At 48.5% G+C, this 19712-nt stretch overlaps 1 protein-coding gene across 6 annotated transcripts in view; it reads left to right on the top strand.

Moving 5' to 3' along the window:
• HDAC4 (histone deacetylase 4) overlaps positions 1 to 19712 on the top strand; it is a 182438-nt gene that overhangs the window by 136715 nt on the left and 26011 nt on the right. For all 6 annotated transcript variants that reach the window (XM_054277583.1, XM_054277580.1, XM_054277581.1 and 3 more), the window contains exons 13-17: positions 5447 to 5704; positions 7737 to 7923; positions 14614 to 14747; positions 16006 to 16126; positions 19271 to 19317. In XM_054277583.1, the coding sequence (XP_054133558.1) occupies positions 5447 to 5704; positions 7737 to 7923; positions 14614 to 14747; positions 16006 to 16126; positions 19271 to 19317 (747 nt within the window). The remainder of the gene's footprint in view (positions 1 to 5446; positions 5705 to 7736; positions 7924 to 14613; positions 14748 to 16005; positions 16127 to 19270; positions 19318 to 19712) is intronic.

Raw genomic sequence — 19712 nt, 5'->3', positions numbered from 1 at the left:
GGGGACAAGGGATGGAGGGACAGGACATACAGAATGGCTTCTCAGTGCCAGAGGGCAGGGATAGATGGGATATTGGGAAGGAATTGTTCCCTGGCAGTGTCCCAGGCCAGGTTGGATGGGGCTTGGAGCAACATGGGACAGTGGCAGGTGTCCCTGCCCATGGCAGGGGGTAGAACTGCATCATCTCTAAGATCCCACCCAGACTATTCTGGGATTTGTTCTGGTTTGAGATTTCTAAGCACTCCTCCCAAGGAGTTCCAGTGGAGGCTCTCCTTAGGACAGCAGCAATTCCAGCAGCAGCTCTGTGGCTCAGGACAAGCCCGTGGCAGGCGGCCGTTCAGATCGCTGCTGTTCCATTTACAGCAGAGGTTCCTCCAAATATTTCCACCGTTCCAGTCCTGTGAGAAAACACAACTGCCAAGGGCTGGATCAAAGAGTGGGAGAAGCCACAACCCCCCCACACACACACACCACCCCCAAACCCTTGTTTGTGGCCCGGGCTGAGGCAGGATGGTTACACAAGTCACTGACGTCAATGCTGTCCTGCTGGAGCGCTGCCACCGCGGGTGCCAGCCCTGGCCCTGCACACGGGGCTCTGGGGAGCTGCTGCTCCACAGGGATCCCATTTCCTCCCCCTCCAAACACTCCCTGGCACCAGGGCCATGGGGTGTGGGGCAGGGAGTTGGGGCTCTTTGTTCAGGGAAGTTGTCAGCTGGAGGGATTTTTGGCGTGAAGGGTTTTAAAGCTTTTCCAAAGCCTTGGATGTGACGTATCCACTGAGCTCATTCAGATTTTCTCCTGGACCTCCCAGGAGCTGGAGAGCCACTGGAGCACTCTGACTTCCAGCTTTGTCCATTGCTCTCCACAGCAAAATCAGGCAGAGAGGGTTTAATTAAACTGATTTCCCTGTGTTTGATTTATAGGAGTCATGAGTTAAAATCACTTCAGTGCCAGTGCTGCGTGCGTGTGGCAGATTTATCCCATGGGATAGCATCCAAGTGCTGACATGGGAAAAGACTTTTCCCAGATTGGGGATATTTTAGGACCCTCGTGTGTGTAGGAGAGTTAAGGGCAGGACTAAAAATAAAATAAAAGATTATTTGATTCTTAACCATGACCGCTAGCACTGCTTGTTAATTTTTTTTTATTTGTGGATTTCTCGTAAATGATACTCCTGAAGTATTTTATATATTTATATACTCATAAATCAGGCTTTTCTTAATTCCATGTGATTTTCCAAATGTTGAGATTTTGGCCCTAAACGTTCCCTGTTAGGTGTCTGCAGCAGATGAAATTTTTGAGGGGACTGCAGCCAAAACAAGTCTTGCTGTTTCCAAGAAGGCAACTAAGGAAAAACATTTTGTTTTACATGAAAATATTAAGAATAATCATCCAAGTAGCTGTGGCTGCCCCTGGATCCCTGGAAGTGTCCCAGGCCAGGCTGGACGGGGCTTGGAGCAACCTGGGAGAGTGGAAGGTGTCCCTGGAATGGCAGGGGTGGAATGGGATGAGCTTAAGGATCCCTTCTAACCCAGACCATTCTGTGATTCCCATTGAGCTGATATTCCACCATCAGCCTGTGCTTCTGTTTCCCACCTTTTGTGCATGTTGAATGTTCGACAGGGGAGGTTTAGGTTGAAAAAGATCAGAAAACCTTTCTGCGTTGAAGGGGTGCTCAGGCAGTGGCACAGTCAGCATCCCTGGAAGTGTTCAGACAGCCTGTGCATGTGGCACTTGGGGACAGGGTTTGGGCTGGGTTTGGCAGTGCTGGGAGAACAGCTGGACTCGATTGTGTGAGAGGGCTTTTCGAACCTTAAGGATTCTGTGATTTGTACTATCAGAAGAACTTTTGCTCCAAGCCCCATCCAGCCTTGCAGGTGGGTTGTTCCCTCTCCTCCAAGCACCAAAGGTCCACAGTCTCCTGGTCCTTGCAGCTGCAGGACTGAGCCTGCCTCAGACAGTTGTTTTTTCCCTGCTGTCTCATCACTGCAGGGGGAAAACAAAACCAGATCAAGAGATTTCTGTAGGCTTTGGCTGCTGCGGAAGGCTCTGCCAGGTACTCTGGTGCCCAAGTCAGCCTCTCCCCATCATCCCTTATCATCTCTTGTTTCTCCTTAGTTCATAAAAATTAAAAATCAGAACCCAAAGGGAACATGGGAAGAGCCATGTCGAGTCGAATGAGTTCAGCCTTTTTCCTGTGTTTTACTCATTTTCATCAAAGCTGTGTTCTGTTTCTTCCTTGACTTCATCCTTCACCTCCAGAGGGAGGAAAGGGAGGGTTCTGCTGGCTTTTGCACATCCTGGCGTGGTCAGGGCTGAGCTGACATCCTCCTTTGCTTCCTGGCTTCTCTCTTCCTCTGGCTTTCTGACCCATGGTGCCACCCCATTGATGGGGATCAGGGTCCCATCCAGCCCAAACCATTCTGGGGTTCCATGGTTTTTCTGCTGGGAACTCCTCATTGATCTCTGATCTGTAAATAGATGTCTCTAACCTGTTGGTAGGACTTTCAAGGTCTTCAGTGTCCCAGGAATTTGCCACTGTGGAGAAAGGTGTCCTGGAGAGGATGGTATGGAGTGATGGGCATGGCGATGATCAGAGGTTGGATTTGATGGTCTTGGAGGTCTTCTCCACCCTGAATGATTCTGTGGTTCTGTTTATCACATCTACTGGACAAATCCAATGCTAGCTGAAATGTCACCAGTGAAAAATGCAGCTTTTTTTTCTCCTCATGAAATGTTCCACAGAAAAATTATGAACTCTTTGGTTTCCCTTGTATTTATGACCTGACTTTGCTCTGTGTTTTTTGGTTTTTACTTTGGTGGTTTTTTTGGTTCTTTTTTGGTTTTTTTTCCCTGGGTTTTGATTTTGGGGTTTATTTTTTGGTTTTTTGGGTTTTTTGGGGGTTTTGTTGTTGTTGTGTTTTGGTGGGGGTTTTTTTGTTTGTTTGGTTGGTTTTTCTTTGGTTCATTTTTTGTTTTGTTGTTTGTTTTTTTTTTTTAATTTCTGTTCTTTGTATTTCAAAGCTGTGGAGGAGAAATCTTGCCAGCTGCATGGAGCCTTTTAAAAATGCTTGTGACTAGAGAGCTGTAATTTATTCTGGAGTGAAGTCGTTGTCTGCCCGGGGCTGGAGAGGCAGTGCCTTTACCAGAGGTTTATGGTGGCAGCTCGTGACAGCCAGAGGCCACTGGGTATGAAAACAGAGGAGTAACCTCGTGGCAGAGGAAGCCAGACAGCTAATTATGGGATGGAGAGGTTATTTATGGTGCTTTGTGCTTACTATTTCAGATATATTTACAAGCATTCTCAGTGCTGCTATTCCAGCCAGCCCCTCGCACTTTTATTCCCTCGGATTTTAAATGGCACGAGCACGTGCTCGTAAAACTGCACAAATGGAAGATTTTTAGGGAGTTTGGATGGGCCTGGCATGCAGATACTGAGTGTTTTATGTGGAATTTGTTGGTAAGAAAGTGTCTTCTCTGCAAAATCTTCCTTTGAGGGTGGCGTTGCAACAACTGGAACTAGAATGTCTGAAATGTCCTTGCCATCGACCACTTGGTCTTCTCAGCCTTCACCGTGGCTGTCATTTAATTCCTACACTTTTAAGGAGTAGGAATAATTTAAAACTTCCAGGGAACGGCACTGCCTCTCATTCCCATTAGGTATGACAGTGGCACTCTAAGTTATTTTTCCCAGCAATTACCTCGTGCAGTTCAGAAGTTCAAAAGGCATTAAGTTCAAAAGCTTGAGACCTTCGATCCAAGGAGGGGGAAAAAAAAACAAAACAGGCAGCAGATGGTTTATGATAATTTAATTATCTTTAAAACAGATAATATTCATCAAGCCTAAGAGGGCTTAAAGAAAATTGGTAGAAGAACTTTTAGCTTAATGTGGTTTGGTTATTCAGGGTGTGTTATAAAGAATTAAACTGGGGGGGGCAGGGGAACCTCACAAAAATCCTTGAGGGCTTTTGATCCCTGAATCTTTGCGGGGACCTCCTGAGGTAACTGTGGGCAATGTCCTCCCTCTAACAGGTTGCCCAAGGATCTCCAAGGATGGAGATTCCAAAACCTCTGTGAAGAACCTGTTCAAGTGTTTGACCAACCTCACAGGAAAAAAAAAGTTTTATTGTGTTCAGAACGAATTTTATGAGTTTTAATTTGTGCCCATGGCCTTCTGTCCCATCACCTGTGAGTGCAACCTATGAGAGTCCCATAGATGTAAGGATGTCCAGGTCTTTAAGTGGTAATTCCTTCACCAAGGGAAGTTTTCCTTGTTCAAGACTTTGCCTCTGGTGTCAGAGTTCTGGGGATTCCTGAAGGATTGTCTTAAATAAGGCATTAATTCTATCTCATGTGCCTTCCCTCATTCAGCAGTGGCACCAGGATCTCCTTAGCCTTCCTCTTTTCTTGCTTCATGTCCCTTGCCAGATTCACTCCATTCCTGCCCCTCTGCCTTGCTTAGGTAATATGGCAGAGCCCTCTTTCCAGCTTTTGGGGGAGAAAAAGGCTCAGTTCCAGATTGGAGCCACTGTTCTTCAAAGAGCAAGTTACTGACAAATAGTCCCTCCTCCTGCATGTGTTCAATAACCGTGTTTTGATTTAGCTTTATTAGATTTAAAATCAATATTGCTTACCATACCAATGACCTAATCCTCATTAAACCTTGCCCTGACAACTTTCAAAGCGCAGCAGTTTCTTTATAAGCCTGTTTGAAACAGGGGCAGCCTGAGCTCTTTGAAAGGGAGGAAATGGATTGGTTTTCCTACTCTGGAGCTGAAAACAGTTCACATTTGGGGTTTTTTTTTTATATCCCAAATAAAAATCGTAAGCAGTCTGAGACAGAGAACTGTGAATTTTATCTGGCCAAGGAACTTACAAAAAGCCTGAGTGAATTACAGTGAGAATTAAATTGTTCCTTTAGGTTTAGGAGCTCCTCTCTGAGATGTTTACTGTGTCTGGTTAGGAAGGTCAGGTTAGAACAATGCTGCTCTTGAGGTTTGCTCTCAGCTGCATGTCCTGAGTTTCCTCTTAACCAGCTCCATAAGAGTACAGATCTTCAAGTAATCATTATTTCAGCCTGACAGAAAAAATTCAGGGAGTGATCCGAGGTGATGTTGAGCAAACAGGCAGCAGAAGCCCTGCTGGAGGGTTTGTGTCCCCGGTATTCTTTCAGAATTTAATTGCCAAACATCTCGATGGGTTTGTGAATGGAGTAGCATCTGGAGGCGTGCAGGAACAAGAGGCTCTTACTCCTTCAGAGAGAGGATGAAGTGGAAAATAAGGAGGTGTCATCACTCGGGATGCAGGATTTCGGAGCCCTCGATGCCAGGGTTACCCTGACCTTAATACACAATAACTCAGAGCTGCTCCTTCCCTTCAGCCTGGAGAGCAGAGCGAGCATTCCCCACGGTGGGAGGCAGCTCTGATGAGTTTGTGCCTCTTTCAGATCATCTCCAAGCCCGCCGAGCCGGCGCGGCAGCACGAGAGCCACCCCGAGGAGACGGAGGAGGAGCTGCGCGAGCACCAGGCGCTGCTGGAGGAGCCCTACGGCGAGCGGGCCGCGGGCCACAAGGAGCCCCCAGCGCTGGCCAGCCTGGTGCAGGTCAAACAGGAGCCCATCGAGAGCGACGAGGAGGAGGCAGAGCCCCAGCAGGAGCTGGAGGCCGGCCAGAGGCAGGCGGAGCAGGAGCTGCTCTTCCGCCAGGTCTGGCGCTCGCGCGGTCGGGAGACGCGGGTTTGGGTTTGGGCTTGGGAGTCACCTCGTGCAGCTCTGAGGGGAAACAGCTCCTGAGGGGTGGCTGGGTACAGGAACCCAACATAAATTCAAGTGATTCCTTCCATGGAGTCACCTACCAGAAGGGTAGGCTGGTTACAGGAACCCCGTGTAAATGCAGGTGATTCCTTCCCTGGAGTCACCTATCAGGAACCCCATGTAAAATCAGCTGATTCCTTCCCTGGAGTCACCTACCAGGAGGATTGGCTGGTTACAGGAACCCCATGTAAATGCAAATGATACCTTCCCTGGAGTTACCTACCAGGAACCCCCTGTAAGTTCAGGTGATTCCCTCCCTGGAGTCACCTACCAGGAGGATTGGCTGGTTACAGGAACCCCATGTAAAATCAGTTGATTCCTTCCCTGGAGTCACCTACCAGGAACACCATGTAAATTAATTCCATCCCTGGAGTCACCTACCATGAGGATTGGCTGGTTACAGGAACCCCATGTAAAATCAAGTGATTCCTTCCCTGGAGTCATCTACCAGGAGGATTGGCTGGTTACAGGAACCTGATGTAAGTCCAAGTGATTTCTTCCCTAGAGTCACCTACCAGGAGGGTTGGCTGGTTACAGGAACCCCATGTAAAATCAAGTGGTTCCTTACCTGGAGTTACCTACCAGGAACCCCATGTAAAATCAGATGATTCCTTCCTTGGAGTCACCTGTCAGGAGGGTTGATTGGCTGGTTACAGGAACCCCATGTAAAATCACAGGAGACTGTATTTTGGTTTAATGATTTAAAACTAATTTCTCCAGAGAAAGACTGTGACGGTGTTCGCAGGGGTCCCAGGATGAGGGAAGAGATGAGAATGTTGACTCAATATTTCAGAAGGCTTGATTTATTATTTTATGATATATATTATATTAATACTATAGTAAAAGAATAGAAGAAAGGATTTCATCAGAAGGCTAGCAAGAAATAGAAAAAGAAAGAATGATAACAAAAGCTTGTGACTGACTGAGACAGTCCAGACAGCTAGTCTGTGATTGGCCATTAATTACAAGCAACCACATGAGACCAATCACAGATGCACCTGTTGCATTCCACAGCAGCAGATAATCAATGTTTACATTTTGTTCCTGAGGCCTCTCAGCTTCTCAGGAGGAAAAAATCCTAAGGAAAGGATTTTTCATAAAACATGTCTGTGACAAAAGACTGCACATAAGGGAACAGGGGACAAGTGGAGGGTGTTCCTGCTTCAGAATTAGAGAACCTGGTGCCTCCAGCCAGGCTCACTTTTGAGGGAAAACACCCGAGGTTTGTGGATTGCAGGTGATAAATCCAATAACAAGGGAGCACAGTGTAATGGTGCTGGTCCATTTCCTCCAGGAGTGTCATTGTGATGTTGCTGAGGAAAGCTGTGGCCACCTCATCCCTGGAAGTGTCCAAGGCCATGTTGGATGGGGCTTGGAGCAACCTGGGATAGTGGGAGGTGTCCCTGCCCATGGCAGAGATGAGCTTTAAGGCCCAAACCATCCTGGGATTTTCTGAGTTGGTGATGATGGACCATTATCAGTGATGCCATTCCTCTGAAGGTGAAGCCTCTCCACCTTAATCCCGAATCCATGGGCACACCTCAGAAGTCTTTAAAATAGTATCTCCTTTGCAACTGTTTGGCCTCAGAGCAGGAGGGAATTTACAGAGGGAATGGGATCGACCAGCCATCCCTTCTGCCCAGGAGCCTGTCCAGCTGATGGTGTGGCTGCAGAGAGGAGCAGCTCAGTTCAGAGCTCTCTGTCCAGCCTGGGATCCAGCTGAGTGGGACTAATTCCATGGCCTGGACTGTTTCACTGTTAAATGTCCCAGAGCAGTGGGGTGGGAGGAAGAGGAGGGAGCTGTGGAAATGTCACATCTTCCTTTGCTGCGCGTGAGGGAAAGGAGTCCAAGCCTGGACTGGGATCTTTCACAAACCCTTTTGGGAAGGCCCTTTCAGCAACTGCCTGCTTCTGTTGCCCACAGCAAGCCCTGCTCCTGGAGCAGCAGAGGATCCACCAGCTGAGGAACTACCAGGCGTCGCTGGAGGCGGCCGGCATGCCCGTGTCCTTCGGGGGACACCGGCCCCTGTCGCGGGCACAGTCCTCCCCTGCCTCAGCCACCTTCCCCATGTCCGTGCAGGAGCCTCCCACTAAGCCAAGGTTCACAACAGGTGAGCTTTTGGGGGGCTCTGGGCTGGGGGGGGCTCTGCTCACTGGTTTGTTTTACACTGAGATGTTCTGTGAGGGCACGGAAAAGAGGGAATGGCTTTAGGATGGGAGTTGTGGTAGGTGGGATATTGGAAGGAAATCCTGCCCTGCCAGGTTGCCCAGAGCGGCTGTGGCAGCCTCATCTCTGAAAGTGTCCAAGGCCAGGTTGGACAGGGCTTGGAGCCCCCTGGGATAGTAGAAGGTATCCCTGCCCTACCCACAAGGTGAGCTTTGAGGTCTCTTCCAACCCAAACCATTCCATGGAGACGGTTCTATGATTTTCTTCCCCGTCCCTGCAAATCCGTAAGTGTGGCGGCTCTGTGTCTCATCCCCGTTTGGGTACTCCATAACATCCTGCCTTCCTCAAGGAGCACACTGAGTCATCCCTCTTGTCCTGCTTGTCCCATCCTCTGAGCTAAAATACCCTGCACACACAGAGCAGCAGCACAGCAAAAATACTCTGCACACATGCATACACACAGCAAAAATACCCTGCACACATTCATACACACAGCAAAAATACCCTGCACACACACAGAGCAGCAGCACAGCAAAAATACCCTGAACACATACATACACACAGCAAAAATACCCTGCACACACACACAGAGCAGCAAAAATACCCTGCACACACACACACATACACACAGCAAAAATACCCTGCACACACACAGCACAGCAAAAATACCCTGGGCACACACACAGAGCACAGCAAAAATACCCTGCACACACACACAGAAGCACAGCCCTGGAGCTGTGTCTCAGGCACACAGAACGAGTCCCATGCTGGGACAGAGCTGATTTAGAGGCAAGTCAGGGAGAGCCCGTGCTCCTCAAGGACAGAGTGCCAAATGCAATGCTGCCTCTGTTTCCTCCACCTTCTCCAGTCCCTCCCATAGCATAATCTCATGATCTACTCCAGGCTCCCTGCCAGCCTCCCCTCCTCCTGTCACAGAGGTTGGGAAAACCCAGGTGAGCAGGTGATTCCAGCTTGTCTTGAGGATACAGAGAGACCAAAGGCTGTTTGCTTCCCTGTGGAGGAAAATGATGAGTGCAATCCTGTGTTTGTCTGGTGGAAAGCACAAGTGCAAAATAGGTGTTGATCCCCATCCCTTGGAAGTGTTCACAGCCAGGATGGAGCAGCCTGGGCTAGTGGAAGTTGTCCCTGCCCACAGCAGGGAAGGAATAAGATGGGCTTTAAGGTCCCTCCCAGCCCAAACCACTCTGGGATTCTGTGATCTCCCCACCAAGATTTAAAGCAAAAAACCTAATTGTTCTTCCTGTATCCTGACAGCCAACTTTTCTACTCCAAAATCCTTTCTGTTTCTTCAATGCCCTCAGCAACAACTGAAAGTTGATTTTCCATGCAACTCCTCAAGCCCTGTGCTGGGTGATGAGGACTGATTTCAAAGTCCGCCTTCTTCCCCAAATGTCAGGCTCTTACTTTGTGAATGAACAGTTTGCAACGTGATGTGTTCCCTGGGAAAAGGAAAAGGAAGGGGGGGGGGAATCCACAACGCCCAAATAAGAGCGACTCATGATGTTATTTCCCTTTCACTTCTGCTTTTATTCCATTTTTAACCTACACTTCTTGCATCACTCGGCTCGGCGCTGTGAATCGGGTTTATTTTCAGGCCCTGGTGGTGTAGTAATAGTGGCATGTTCAGTGTTCCTCAGCTCCTGGCTGCAGGCAGGGTGGGAAGCATGTGCTGGCAGTTCTGGAAAAACCCAGGGAATGGCTCAAGTTTTGCAAATCAGCCCTTTAAAGTCCCAATTTGCTGTTAAGGTTTAACCCAGAATTTCAGCAGAACTGCATTTCAAATGCAGTTGGTTCTGGCCAGATTAAAAGATTTTGGCTTTTGCCAGGGGTGCAAGGCAAAGTCCCCTGGCTTTTAAAGGAAACTTGAGCTTCTAATACACTTAACCCCAAACCTTGGGGCTTTAAAAACAAGGAAGGCTGGCCCTGCTTGAAGGGATTATTCATTCCTTCTCCTTCTTCCCTCCTCCTCTGCCGGTATTGAAGCTGCCCAATCAATCACGTGCAAGACTCTGAACATAGAAATAAATAACATTTCCTAGCAGAGGATCTGTGTTTGACTCAGATCTGTGCCTCTGAATTTCATTCAAAATTGCAGGCAGCAGTAAGAGTGCAGATTTGAGAGCTGTGCTGCTTGGAAAAGATGCTGTTCCAGTATCAGAATTTATTTTCCTCAGAGGCAGGGTTTGAAAAACTAAAAAAGTGGCTTAAAATAAGGAGTGGAATATCACACTGCTTTTATCGAGCACTGCACAGGGTGATGAGGTGCAGAATGCTTCAGGTAGTTCACCTGTAAAATACCATTTTCACAACATTTATCCTCATTAAGGTTCCAAAGACTTGACTTTTCTTTTTCCTTCAATCTCTGCATTTATGCTGAGTGAGTGGAGAAAGAAAAACACAATAAAATCAGGCATTCACTGGCACTAATTAAGGTGCAAAGCATACAGGTAAGGCCTCTGTACTAGTCCTAGGTCTGGTTTAATTAATATGCACTGTCTGCAGAGGAGAAGCAGGGGACAAAAGCCCACTGCCATGGGCATGGGAGCAGGAGAAAGGGGAGGAAAGGCATTTCAGCTGCTGAGCATGTGTGAGTGAAATTGCCTCATGTTTTGTTGGAATTGTCCACGGCGGCGTGTCGGAGATTGCGTTTCTGGAGGTGGATGCTAAAGCTTAATCACTGGGATTGAGCCGTTCTGTGCAAGGCAGGAAATTAAAGTCTTGGGTGTTTTTCAAAAGCAAGCAGTGCTGAAGTGCATCAGGCTTCTTTTTCCTGAGGAAAATCCATCTGGCTGATAAGTGCTTTGGAGACTGATGCTGAGGCAGAGGAATGAGGGTTGGAATTGGTGTGAGGGTTTGGTGAGAGGGCTGCAGGAAGCAAACTTCATTGCACGGCCCTAATTAAGCCAACCGCGATCGCTCTGGATGGGAACGCAGCCATTGTCCAACAGACAAAGGAATCGTTCCTCCTTTTCATGTTTGGTTTATTATACAGAAATAACACAGAGAGCTGGTGCTCTCCCTGGACTGAGTTAGCTGCAGACAGCTGCAAGTTCTGGGGTTGATGTGTGTTTGATTTTCCTGTCTCTCTCGGTGACCAGCACCTGAGACTTCAAAGGTCTGGGGCAAAGAGCCGCATCCTGCAGCTCTCTAACATGATGTCCATTACTCCACATCAAAGGGAGAGCTGTGCCCTTCCTGGATCCTTGCAGCCATCAGTTTGATGTCCTGAAGCATGACATTTAATTTTCCTTCCTCCCAGAAAGCAGGTCCTTGAACTCGCCCTCTCTAGCTCCAGCAGCCCCTGTGACTTTAATGAACACTCGTGCCTGCCCTGTTCTGTGCACTTGAATAAGGATCCTCAGGTTAGGCCATTAATTTGCATAGCTCCAATTATCCAGTCTCTGATCTCCTGCAAAAATGGGTCCACAAATTATTCTGATGTTCTGCATTAAAGGGTTTTTCCTTTCTGATGAAGGCATTTATTCTCTCCTGTGCAGAGCAATATAATTATCTGAACCTCAGATCATATGTTTGTTCTGCCAAGAAAAGCCAGTTGGTTTTGCTTTAGTGCTGACCTTTAAAAATTATTGTTCTTATGTCTGAAAAGAGTCTTGCTTCCAGCACCACTTCAATTAACTTGTAACAGCCAGTGTCGTTTTGTATTTTGAGCTTAAATTGCCGAGCTTCCCTTTGCGTGTGTGTGTGTGTGTGTGTGTGTGTGTGTGTGTGCAGCTGAGTGTCCCCAGCCACAGGAAGGAACTGGGAACAGCTCCCTTTTCAGCTGGGCTGGTTTCTAGGAAAGAGAAATGATGAGTGATGCTGCTGTTATCAGCGAAGCCCTGGGAAAGGAGGAACCACTGATGGAGCAAGGTCTGTGAGCACCAGGTTTGGGGTGGGATAGATTCCTTGAGTGGTTTAGGTTGGAAGGGACCTTGAAGATGATCCAGTTCCATGGGCAGAGACGCCTCACAGTGTCCCAGGCTTCTCCAAGTGTCCAACCTGACCTTGGACACTTCCAGGGATGGGACAGGCAAGGCCTCACCATCCTCACAGGGAAGAATTTCTCCCATGAATCCAGTCTAAATTTCTTTTAGTTTAAGCCCTTGCACTAGCTCAGTTAAACTCAGACTGGGGTGAAAGCTTTTCCTGAGGTGAATTCCGAGCTTGCCTTGGCCCAGCAGCTCCTGGTGGTGTTTGATGCTGTGAATCAAACATGAGAGACCTTGAAGGAGCTTTGCAGCACAACCTCCTCCAGGTGAACTTGGGCTGACCCGAGGGCAGCCAATTACGAGGGCTCTGTTCTCTCCCTGGAACCCATCCTGGTTTGGCTTTTGGGGGGTGTTTTTTCCCTCTGCACTCACCTACAGCAGAGTGAGGAGCTGCCAGACACCTCCCCTGAGGCTGCAGAGCTGCAGGAGCCAGAGCAGGGAGCCAAGATTCCCGGTGGCACAGCGTGCCCACACCCAGCCAGGAGGTGGGACTGCAGCTGCAGCCAGGCCTGGGAGCTGCAGGAGCACAGCTCCAGCTCCAGCTGCTCTCAGGGTTCCCCGGGAGCTCCCAGGTTGTGCTGTGTGCCCGTGCTGGAGCTGGGAGCACGGATCCGGCTGTGCGTGTGCTCACCTGGGATTCCCCCAAATGCTCTCAGCTGGGCTGCACATCCTTGGACATCAGGGGCTGGGTCTGCCTCCTGCCACTGCTGCCTTCAGAGGCTCTGGGTTCTCATCTAGACCTTTGCATTCCATAGAAATCATGGAAAAATGGGCTGGAAAGGACCTGAAAGGTTGTCTGGCTTTTAGTCTCTGCCATGGGCAGGGACACCTTTCACCATCCCAGGCTGCTCCAGCCTGGCCTCGGGCACTGCCAGGGATCCAGGGGCAGCCACAGCTGCTCTGGGCAGTGCCAGGGCCTGCCCACCCTGCCAGGGAACAATCCCTAATTCCCAATATCCCATCCATCCCTGCCCTCTGGCAGTGGGAGCCATTCCCTGTGTCCTGTCCCTCCATACCTTGTCCCCAGTCCCTCTGCAGCTCTCCTGGAGCCCCTTTAGGGACTCTGAGCTCTCCCTGGAGCCTTCTCCTCTCCAGGTGAGCACCCCCAGCTCTCCCAGCAGAGGCCTCCAGCCCTTGGACCAACTCATACAGATACTTCCTGCAAGAAACCCTTTTCTTGGGGAAAAAAACCCCAAACCAACTACTTTTATTCTGTTTTCTGGAGCTTCCACCTGAAGGAGAGATGGACTTCAACATTTGAAGTCTTCATGTCTTTTGCTCGAGAGAAATGATTAAATCTCTTCTGTCACTGGGAGGGACCTGCTGTTGGCTATGGAATCCCAGCTTCCCCTCCAAAATCGTAGCCAGGCAACTCTGGGGTGTGAATCAGAGCCTCCTGTGCTGTCATGCTGTGAATCCTTGGGAATGCAGGGGGATTGAGCTCCCCCAGCACCCCCTCATTGGGCTGAACACCTCCCTGCAGTTATACCAGGACAAGACAAGGAATGTTTGTGCTGTTCTAAGTGTGCAAATGGGGTGATAGATGCATTTGGGAAATTTGGGGAAGAAAGAGGTTTATTAACCTGCAGGGGAAAGATATTAGCTCCTGAGAGCTTCATCTCTGGCCTATTGGAAGTGGTGAACTTGTGATGGTGTTCACAGGGGTTCTTGAATGAGGGAAGAGATGAGAATGTTGACTCCATGTTTCAGAAGGCTTGATTTATTATTTTATGATATATATTACATTAAAACTGTACTAAAAGAATAGAAGAAATTATTTCATCAGAAGGCTAGCTAAGAATAGAATAACAAAGAATGATAACAAAGGTTTGTGGCTCAGACTCTCTGTCCAGGCCAGCTGACTGTGATTGGCCATTAATTAGAAACAACTCTATGAGACCAATCACAGACCCACCTGTTGCATTCCACAGCAGCAGATAATCAATGTTTACATTTTGTTCCTGAGGCCTCACAGCTTCTCAGGAGAAAAAATCCTAAAGAAAAGATTTTTCATAAAAGATGTCTGTGACAGTGACCTTACCAAAAAATTTAGCAACAATACACATCAAGGCAGGGTGAGGGAGGTGATAGGAAACCCACTGGCTGATGAAGAAGCTGGGAAAGCTGCATTGTTGCCAAAAACCTTTAAGATGTTCCCTTTGCTCCCAGTAACTGCACCACTGCCAGAGAAACTGTCTGTTTGTCCCACCAGAGGAGCCTGCCCAGGCGGGCTCTAATGGCTTCAATTAGCAAATGAGGCAGGAGCTGCAATTAGCAGAGAGCAGCACGAGTATGCTTGTGAAACACGGCCAGGAATGGTTTGGTGCTTCTGGGTTTGGTGTTTTGGCAGCCAGGGAAAAAGCCCCAGATCCCATTCCTGGGTGTCACATGGGTGTCACCTACCCCTGGCGTTTCATTTCACATCTTGGTGCTGATTTTGCTTCTCCTATCCCTTGAGGATTCCCATGGGAAGGGGAGGATGCAGCTTTGGGTTTTCAGTTCTGTGACACAGTTCTGGCCTAGAACCGTTGACTCCACACCAAAATACGCTTTTTTCCTCCCTCAAACTGGCAAATTTTTGGTGTTTTTTTAACCCAAGAGCAATTCTGTCCCCTGTGCTGCAGGCCTTGTGTACGACACCTTGATGCTGAAGCACCAGTGCACCTGTGGAAACACCAACAGCCACCCTGAGCACGCAGGCAGGATCCAGAGCATCTGGTCCAGGCTCCAGGAGACGGGGCTGAGGGGCAAGTGTGAGGTAAGGGAAACACCACAGCAGGCCACATGGCTGCTTTTATTAGTGTTATTAATATTATTACAACATTATTATTATTATTATCACTATTATATTGCTGTTATGCCAAAGGAAAGAACAAGATATGATGTAACCCTCTCATTTGTTATCCCTCCCAATTATTCCAGCAAAAGCAGCAGCTTTTCTGTGCTTTAATAACTTTTTTTTTTCTACGCTTTAATAAGTAATGGTCAAGCTATGCTGTAAAAAGAGTGGGGGTAGGAGGAAGGCACTGAGCACCATTCCATCACAAGAGGTTAAATTAGATTTATTGGATGTCTTTTAAGAGCAGGCAAATGGAGAGAAAAGCTTAGATATTAAACAGAAAAAATGAAGATTAATAATAAAAATTAACGAGTGGTTATTAGTTCCAACTAACAGCAGTTGTGATAAATGGGGGTATAAGTGTGTGTTCATAAATTCTTTGAGCACCTGAGAGGGCTGAATCCCAGAGCATAAATATTCCAGCAATGGCAGGATGGGGCTGGGAATGTTCCCAGCCATCAGATAAGACATCCACGTGGTGGCAGCATTGCCATTGCCTAAATTTCCCTGTCCTGCCCTCCTTTATCCCTTTCAAACCTGTCTCTGTCTGTACATACCCATTTAATCGAATGTTGGGATTATTTGGGACCAAATGAACCTCGTTGCTAATTGCCTGGCCTCCTCGGTGGGTGTTAGAGATGTTCTCCAATGTATAAGTTTGTGACTGTAAGATCCCAGGCAATATTATTGTCCTTAATTTCCTGTTGATTTCCTTCAAGAAGATTTATTTTCCTTCGTTTCTGTGCTTACCTTGGTGCTTTTGGTTGCTCTCACGATGGGAGCTGTTGATGGGAGCTGTGTTTCCCTCCTGACCACTGGTGACTTCCAGCCTCACCAGACTCTTATAGTGAATTTCTGCCTTCATTCCCTGCTGGCTTTCTTCAAGCTCTGCCCTGCCATTTCAAGGATGCACTCCCTTGTCTCTCTGGTCACCTTTCCTTCACCCCCACCACCTCCTGTCTCAAAGTTCCCTTCTTTATCTTGACTGGATCTGACGATGACATTCCATGTCCAGCTGATAAATGTTGCGAGTAAGGGATTCACCCCAAACCTGAATTTCTCCACCTCAGGACCCATTTTATTGTTTTGCTGTGTGTCTTGGTGGCTTGCTAAGGGGACAGAAGAGAGAGCCAAGCCCTCAGCAGTGGTTTCAGCAGCCTTTTCCCTCCCCTTGCAGTGCATCCGTGGCAGGAAGGCGACGCTGGAGGAGCTGCAGACGGTTCACTCGGAGGCGCACACGCTGCTCTACGGCACAAACCCTCTCAACAGGCAGAAACTGGACAGCAAGAAGCTTCTAGGTACCATTCCCTGGGGGGACACCCTCCTTCCTGAGCCCTGGGGGAAGTGCTGGGCTCCATCATTAGCCCTGTGCATCTCCAAGAGGATTGTTCCCAGCTCCGTGCACAGGATCCATCTCCCGCTCTTCAGGCAGACCCCTAAACCCTGGAGAGCTTAAACCTCACTCTGGGTGTTAGATAGTTATCCATGGCTAGGGCAGGAACTGGAGCACATTCCCAAAGGTTTGGATCTGCAGCCCCCAGCCAGCTGCACAGGCGTCTACAAACCCCTGGCAGCTTTGGACAGTCAGCAAAAAAGATGCAGGGGCCTCTACATTTGTTTAATGTGGAGTGGGATTGTTTATCTCTTTCAGTGGAGACCAAATCTTCCTGAAACAGGGCTGTGTCTGTTGTAAAATACAGACAAAAAAAATTATATTTTCCCAGCAGAAATTCTAAGGTATGCATGTTCGGATAACCAAACAACATGGATTTTAGCACCTCTGTGGAGTCATCATCGCCTCCCTTTACTTCCTGCCTTTTTGCAGCAGCAGGCTGGAGGGACAATTTAGGAAGTTGCCACGTGGGGATCTGAGGGAAAAAAAAAAAAAAAGAAAAGAAAAAAAAACCTTAAAAGACGGTTTCTGGAACGTTGAAGATGTTGACAAAGTTTATTTTGGGATTAGCCTGACTTTGGATGATGTAAAAAGAGGTTTAACTCAGTGGCCTTTGTGATGTAGTGGTCACAGCAAAGGAGCTGGAAAGATTTTGCTCAGCGTGTCCACGAGCTCCCAGAGAGGGAAGCCATTAGGCAGTGGTTAAACACACAATTAGCACGGTATTTATAGCTCACTTCCCACCTCTTTAGGGCCAGAGAACCCAAAAGTAGACACCTCCAGCTGAATGATAGCTCCATTAGGAGGTCAACTTTCAGGAATTTATGATGTCATATGCTCGGGAATGGAAAACCCACAGCCTGAAGGAGCTTTGGTCAATCTTCCCTGGGATATCTGAGAAAATTCTCCTGGAATACTTTTCCACTCCCTCCTTGGCTCTGGGCAGGATCTGTCTCAGCAGTGCCCACAGATGCCTTTGGAGATGGAGTTTATTTGGAATGCATTTTTGGGGGGACACCCAAACTGCTGAACCATTCCTGGTGGTTTCTGTAGAGAACCTGTGGGGGAAGCAGCCCTTGCTGCTGTAGTTCTGTGCCCACCATGATTTCCATCACTAATTTTAGAGTGTTTGCAGAGGTCAGTTTTAATCCTGTAGAGAAGAGAAATTCCAAGGGCTTTCCAGTACAGAACATTCCCTGTTTGGATACAACTTGCAGAAGAGCCCTGGAGCTGCGGGAGGTCAGGTCCTCAAGGGTCTCCAGTAGGAGGGGATGTGCAGTAGCTCTTAACTGGGCTTAGAGCTGCTTTCCTAGGCCCACCTGGCACCATCTCAGCTTGGAGATGCTGGCAGTGGCCCTGGCTGCCAGCCCACATCCCCCCTTCTCTCCTGATGGCTTCCACAGGGCAGGACCTGAGCAAGGAGCTCAGGTTGAAAACCCCTCCTTCAGCTGTTCTCTCCCTTTGAGGGTTTAAAAGGCTTTCAGATTTACAAACCAGCTTGGTGGGGTTCTTTGAAACACCTTAGAGTGTGGGTTTAGGGCAGGTTGGAACGCTGAGGGCAAAGCTTGGTGTGAGGTTTAGGGATGCAAATGGGAGTTTGTTAGGGCTGAGTGTGTTGGCAGGTGTCTGATGACTCCGTGTAAATGCTTGGCCTTTGATACCTCTGCGAGGAAGAAAAAAGCCTGAGAAACCTCAGCCTGGAAGGGAAAAAAGGCTTTTCAGGACACAGGCTGTTTCTTGTTAAGCTTCTGCAAATGAAGAGGGGGGATGTGCCTTCATGGAATCACAGCATCCCAGAACGGTTTGGGTGGGAAGGGAGCTTAAAGCTCGTCCAGTGCCACCCCTGCCATGGCAGGGACACCTTCCGCTGTCCCAGGTTGTTCCAAGCCCCGTCCAGCCTGGCCTTGGGCACTGCCAGGGATCCAGGGGCAGCCACATTTGCTCTGGGAATTCCATCCCAGCCCCTCCCCACCCTCCCAGGGAACAATTCTTTCCCAATATCCCATCAATCCCTGCCCTCTCATAGTTAAAATCCATCCCCCCTTGTCCTGTCTAGGACATAAAGTACAAACCCATCTCTCCCTGGACAGTGGAAACACTTGGAACCTGTTGGACAAGTTGAAACTTTAGGCAAATAAGGCTGCTTTTAATTTGTGGGGAGCAATCCTAAATTGTTGTCAAGAAGATAAATAGGGAAATAATGGGTGGATCAGCAGTGAGAGATGTGACAGGAGGCAGGATGATCTAAGAACTTCCATGTGGATCTAATCAAGGAGGGCATCTCACTTTGAGCTCAGATGAGTCCAGATGCATGAACTCCTCTCTCAGGAACAGAATCCCAAATGGTTTGAGTGAGAAAAAGCCCATCCCATTCCACCCCCTGCCACGGGCAGGAACACCTTGCACCAGGCCAGGTTGCTCAGGGCCCCACAGAATTTGCTCACACACGAGCCAATAATTTGCTCACACACGAGCCCAGAGAGCAATGTTACATTTCCTACAGATTCAAAATTAGCCCTGCAGATGGTTCTCTCAATTTTTCTCACATTCTCCTTGTTGGTTTTGCTATTTCAGTCAAAACACATGTTTTTTCTTTGCTTGCCACTGGTTTATTTTGCTGTCTTCCTCTTTCATGAAGCCCATGCTCTCCAAAGTCATCTAGTAACTGCAGATGAGTGACAATTGGGGTGTGAGTGACAATTGGGGTGGTTTTATGATTTCCTGCCCTCCTTCAGTGGGAAAGGGTTAAAGTGCACATCTGAGAAGACACACTGAGTGATTGTTGGTGTCATCTTCGTCGTGTAAAGTCTCAAAACATCAGACAATACCCACACCTTGCTTAAAAATGAGTGATTTATAGACAGCCTTTACAGGAGCCTAAGTGTGTACGTGGTGTGTGTGTGTTGTAACAGGGCTGGGTGAAAATGGGAAGAAAACCCCCAGGAAGAAATGTATGTGTTTCTGTGCTTGGAAGGATTGCAGAATTGCCACAAAGTTGGCCCCAGAGTCTGGTGACCTTTGTGCCTCACAGGTTTCTTGTCCCCCCCAGGTTCCCTCACGTCGATGTTTGTCAGGCTGCCTTGCGGTGGTGTCGGGGTGAGTACCTCCCTTTAATGTGTAAATAATGTCCTGTTTGTTCTCCCCACTGCTCCCCTCAGCACCAAAAATTGCTGCTCTGCATTCCAGGGTGGGTAATTGCAGCCAGATGCTGCCCCTGAGCAGGGGCTGCCACGGCCTCACGTGCCTTTCTTCAAAAGCAGCCGCAGCGTTTCGGGGCTGCTGTGGAGAGCCCGAGCTCTCTGTGAGGGACACTCAGAGGCATGGTCAGGAGGAAAAACCTCATTTCCCAGCCTGGGATGTTCACTGCTGAAGTAGCCCTTGCATCCCAAAGTGCTTTTTTTCCTGTGGAAAACAGGACCTGCTCATGCTCCATCCTCAGTCTCGGGGCACCAGAGCAGGTGGGAAACGTGGCCATGACACAGGACAATATT

This window comes from Melozone crissalis, unplaced genomic scaffold (genome assembly GCF_028551555.1).
Source record: "Melozone crissalis strain CALT ecotype California unplaced genomic scaffold, PUWL_Pcris_2 ptg000023l_1, whole genome shotgun sequence".
Classification (NCBI taxonomy): domain Eukaryota; kingdom Metazoa; phylum Chordata; class Aves; order Passeriformes; family Passerellidae; genus Melozone; species Melozone crissalis.
This window is presented reverse-complemented; position numbering and strand designations above follow the sequence as displayed.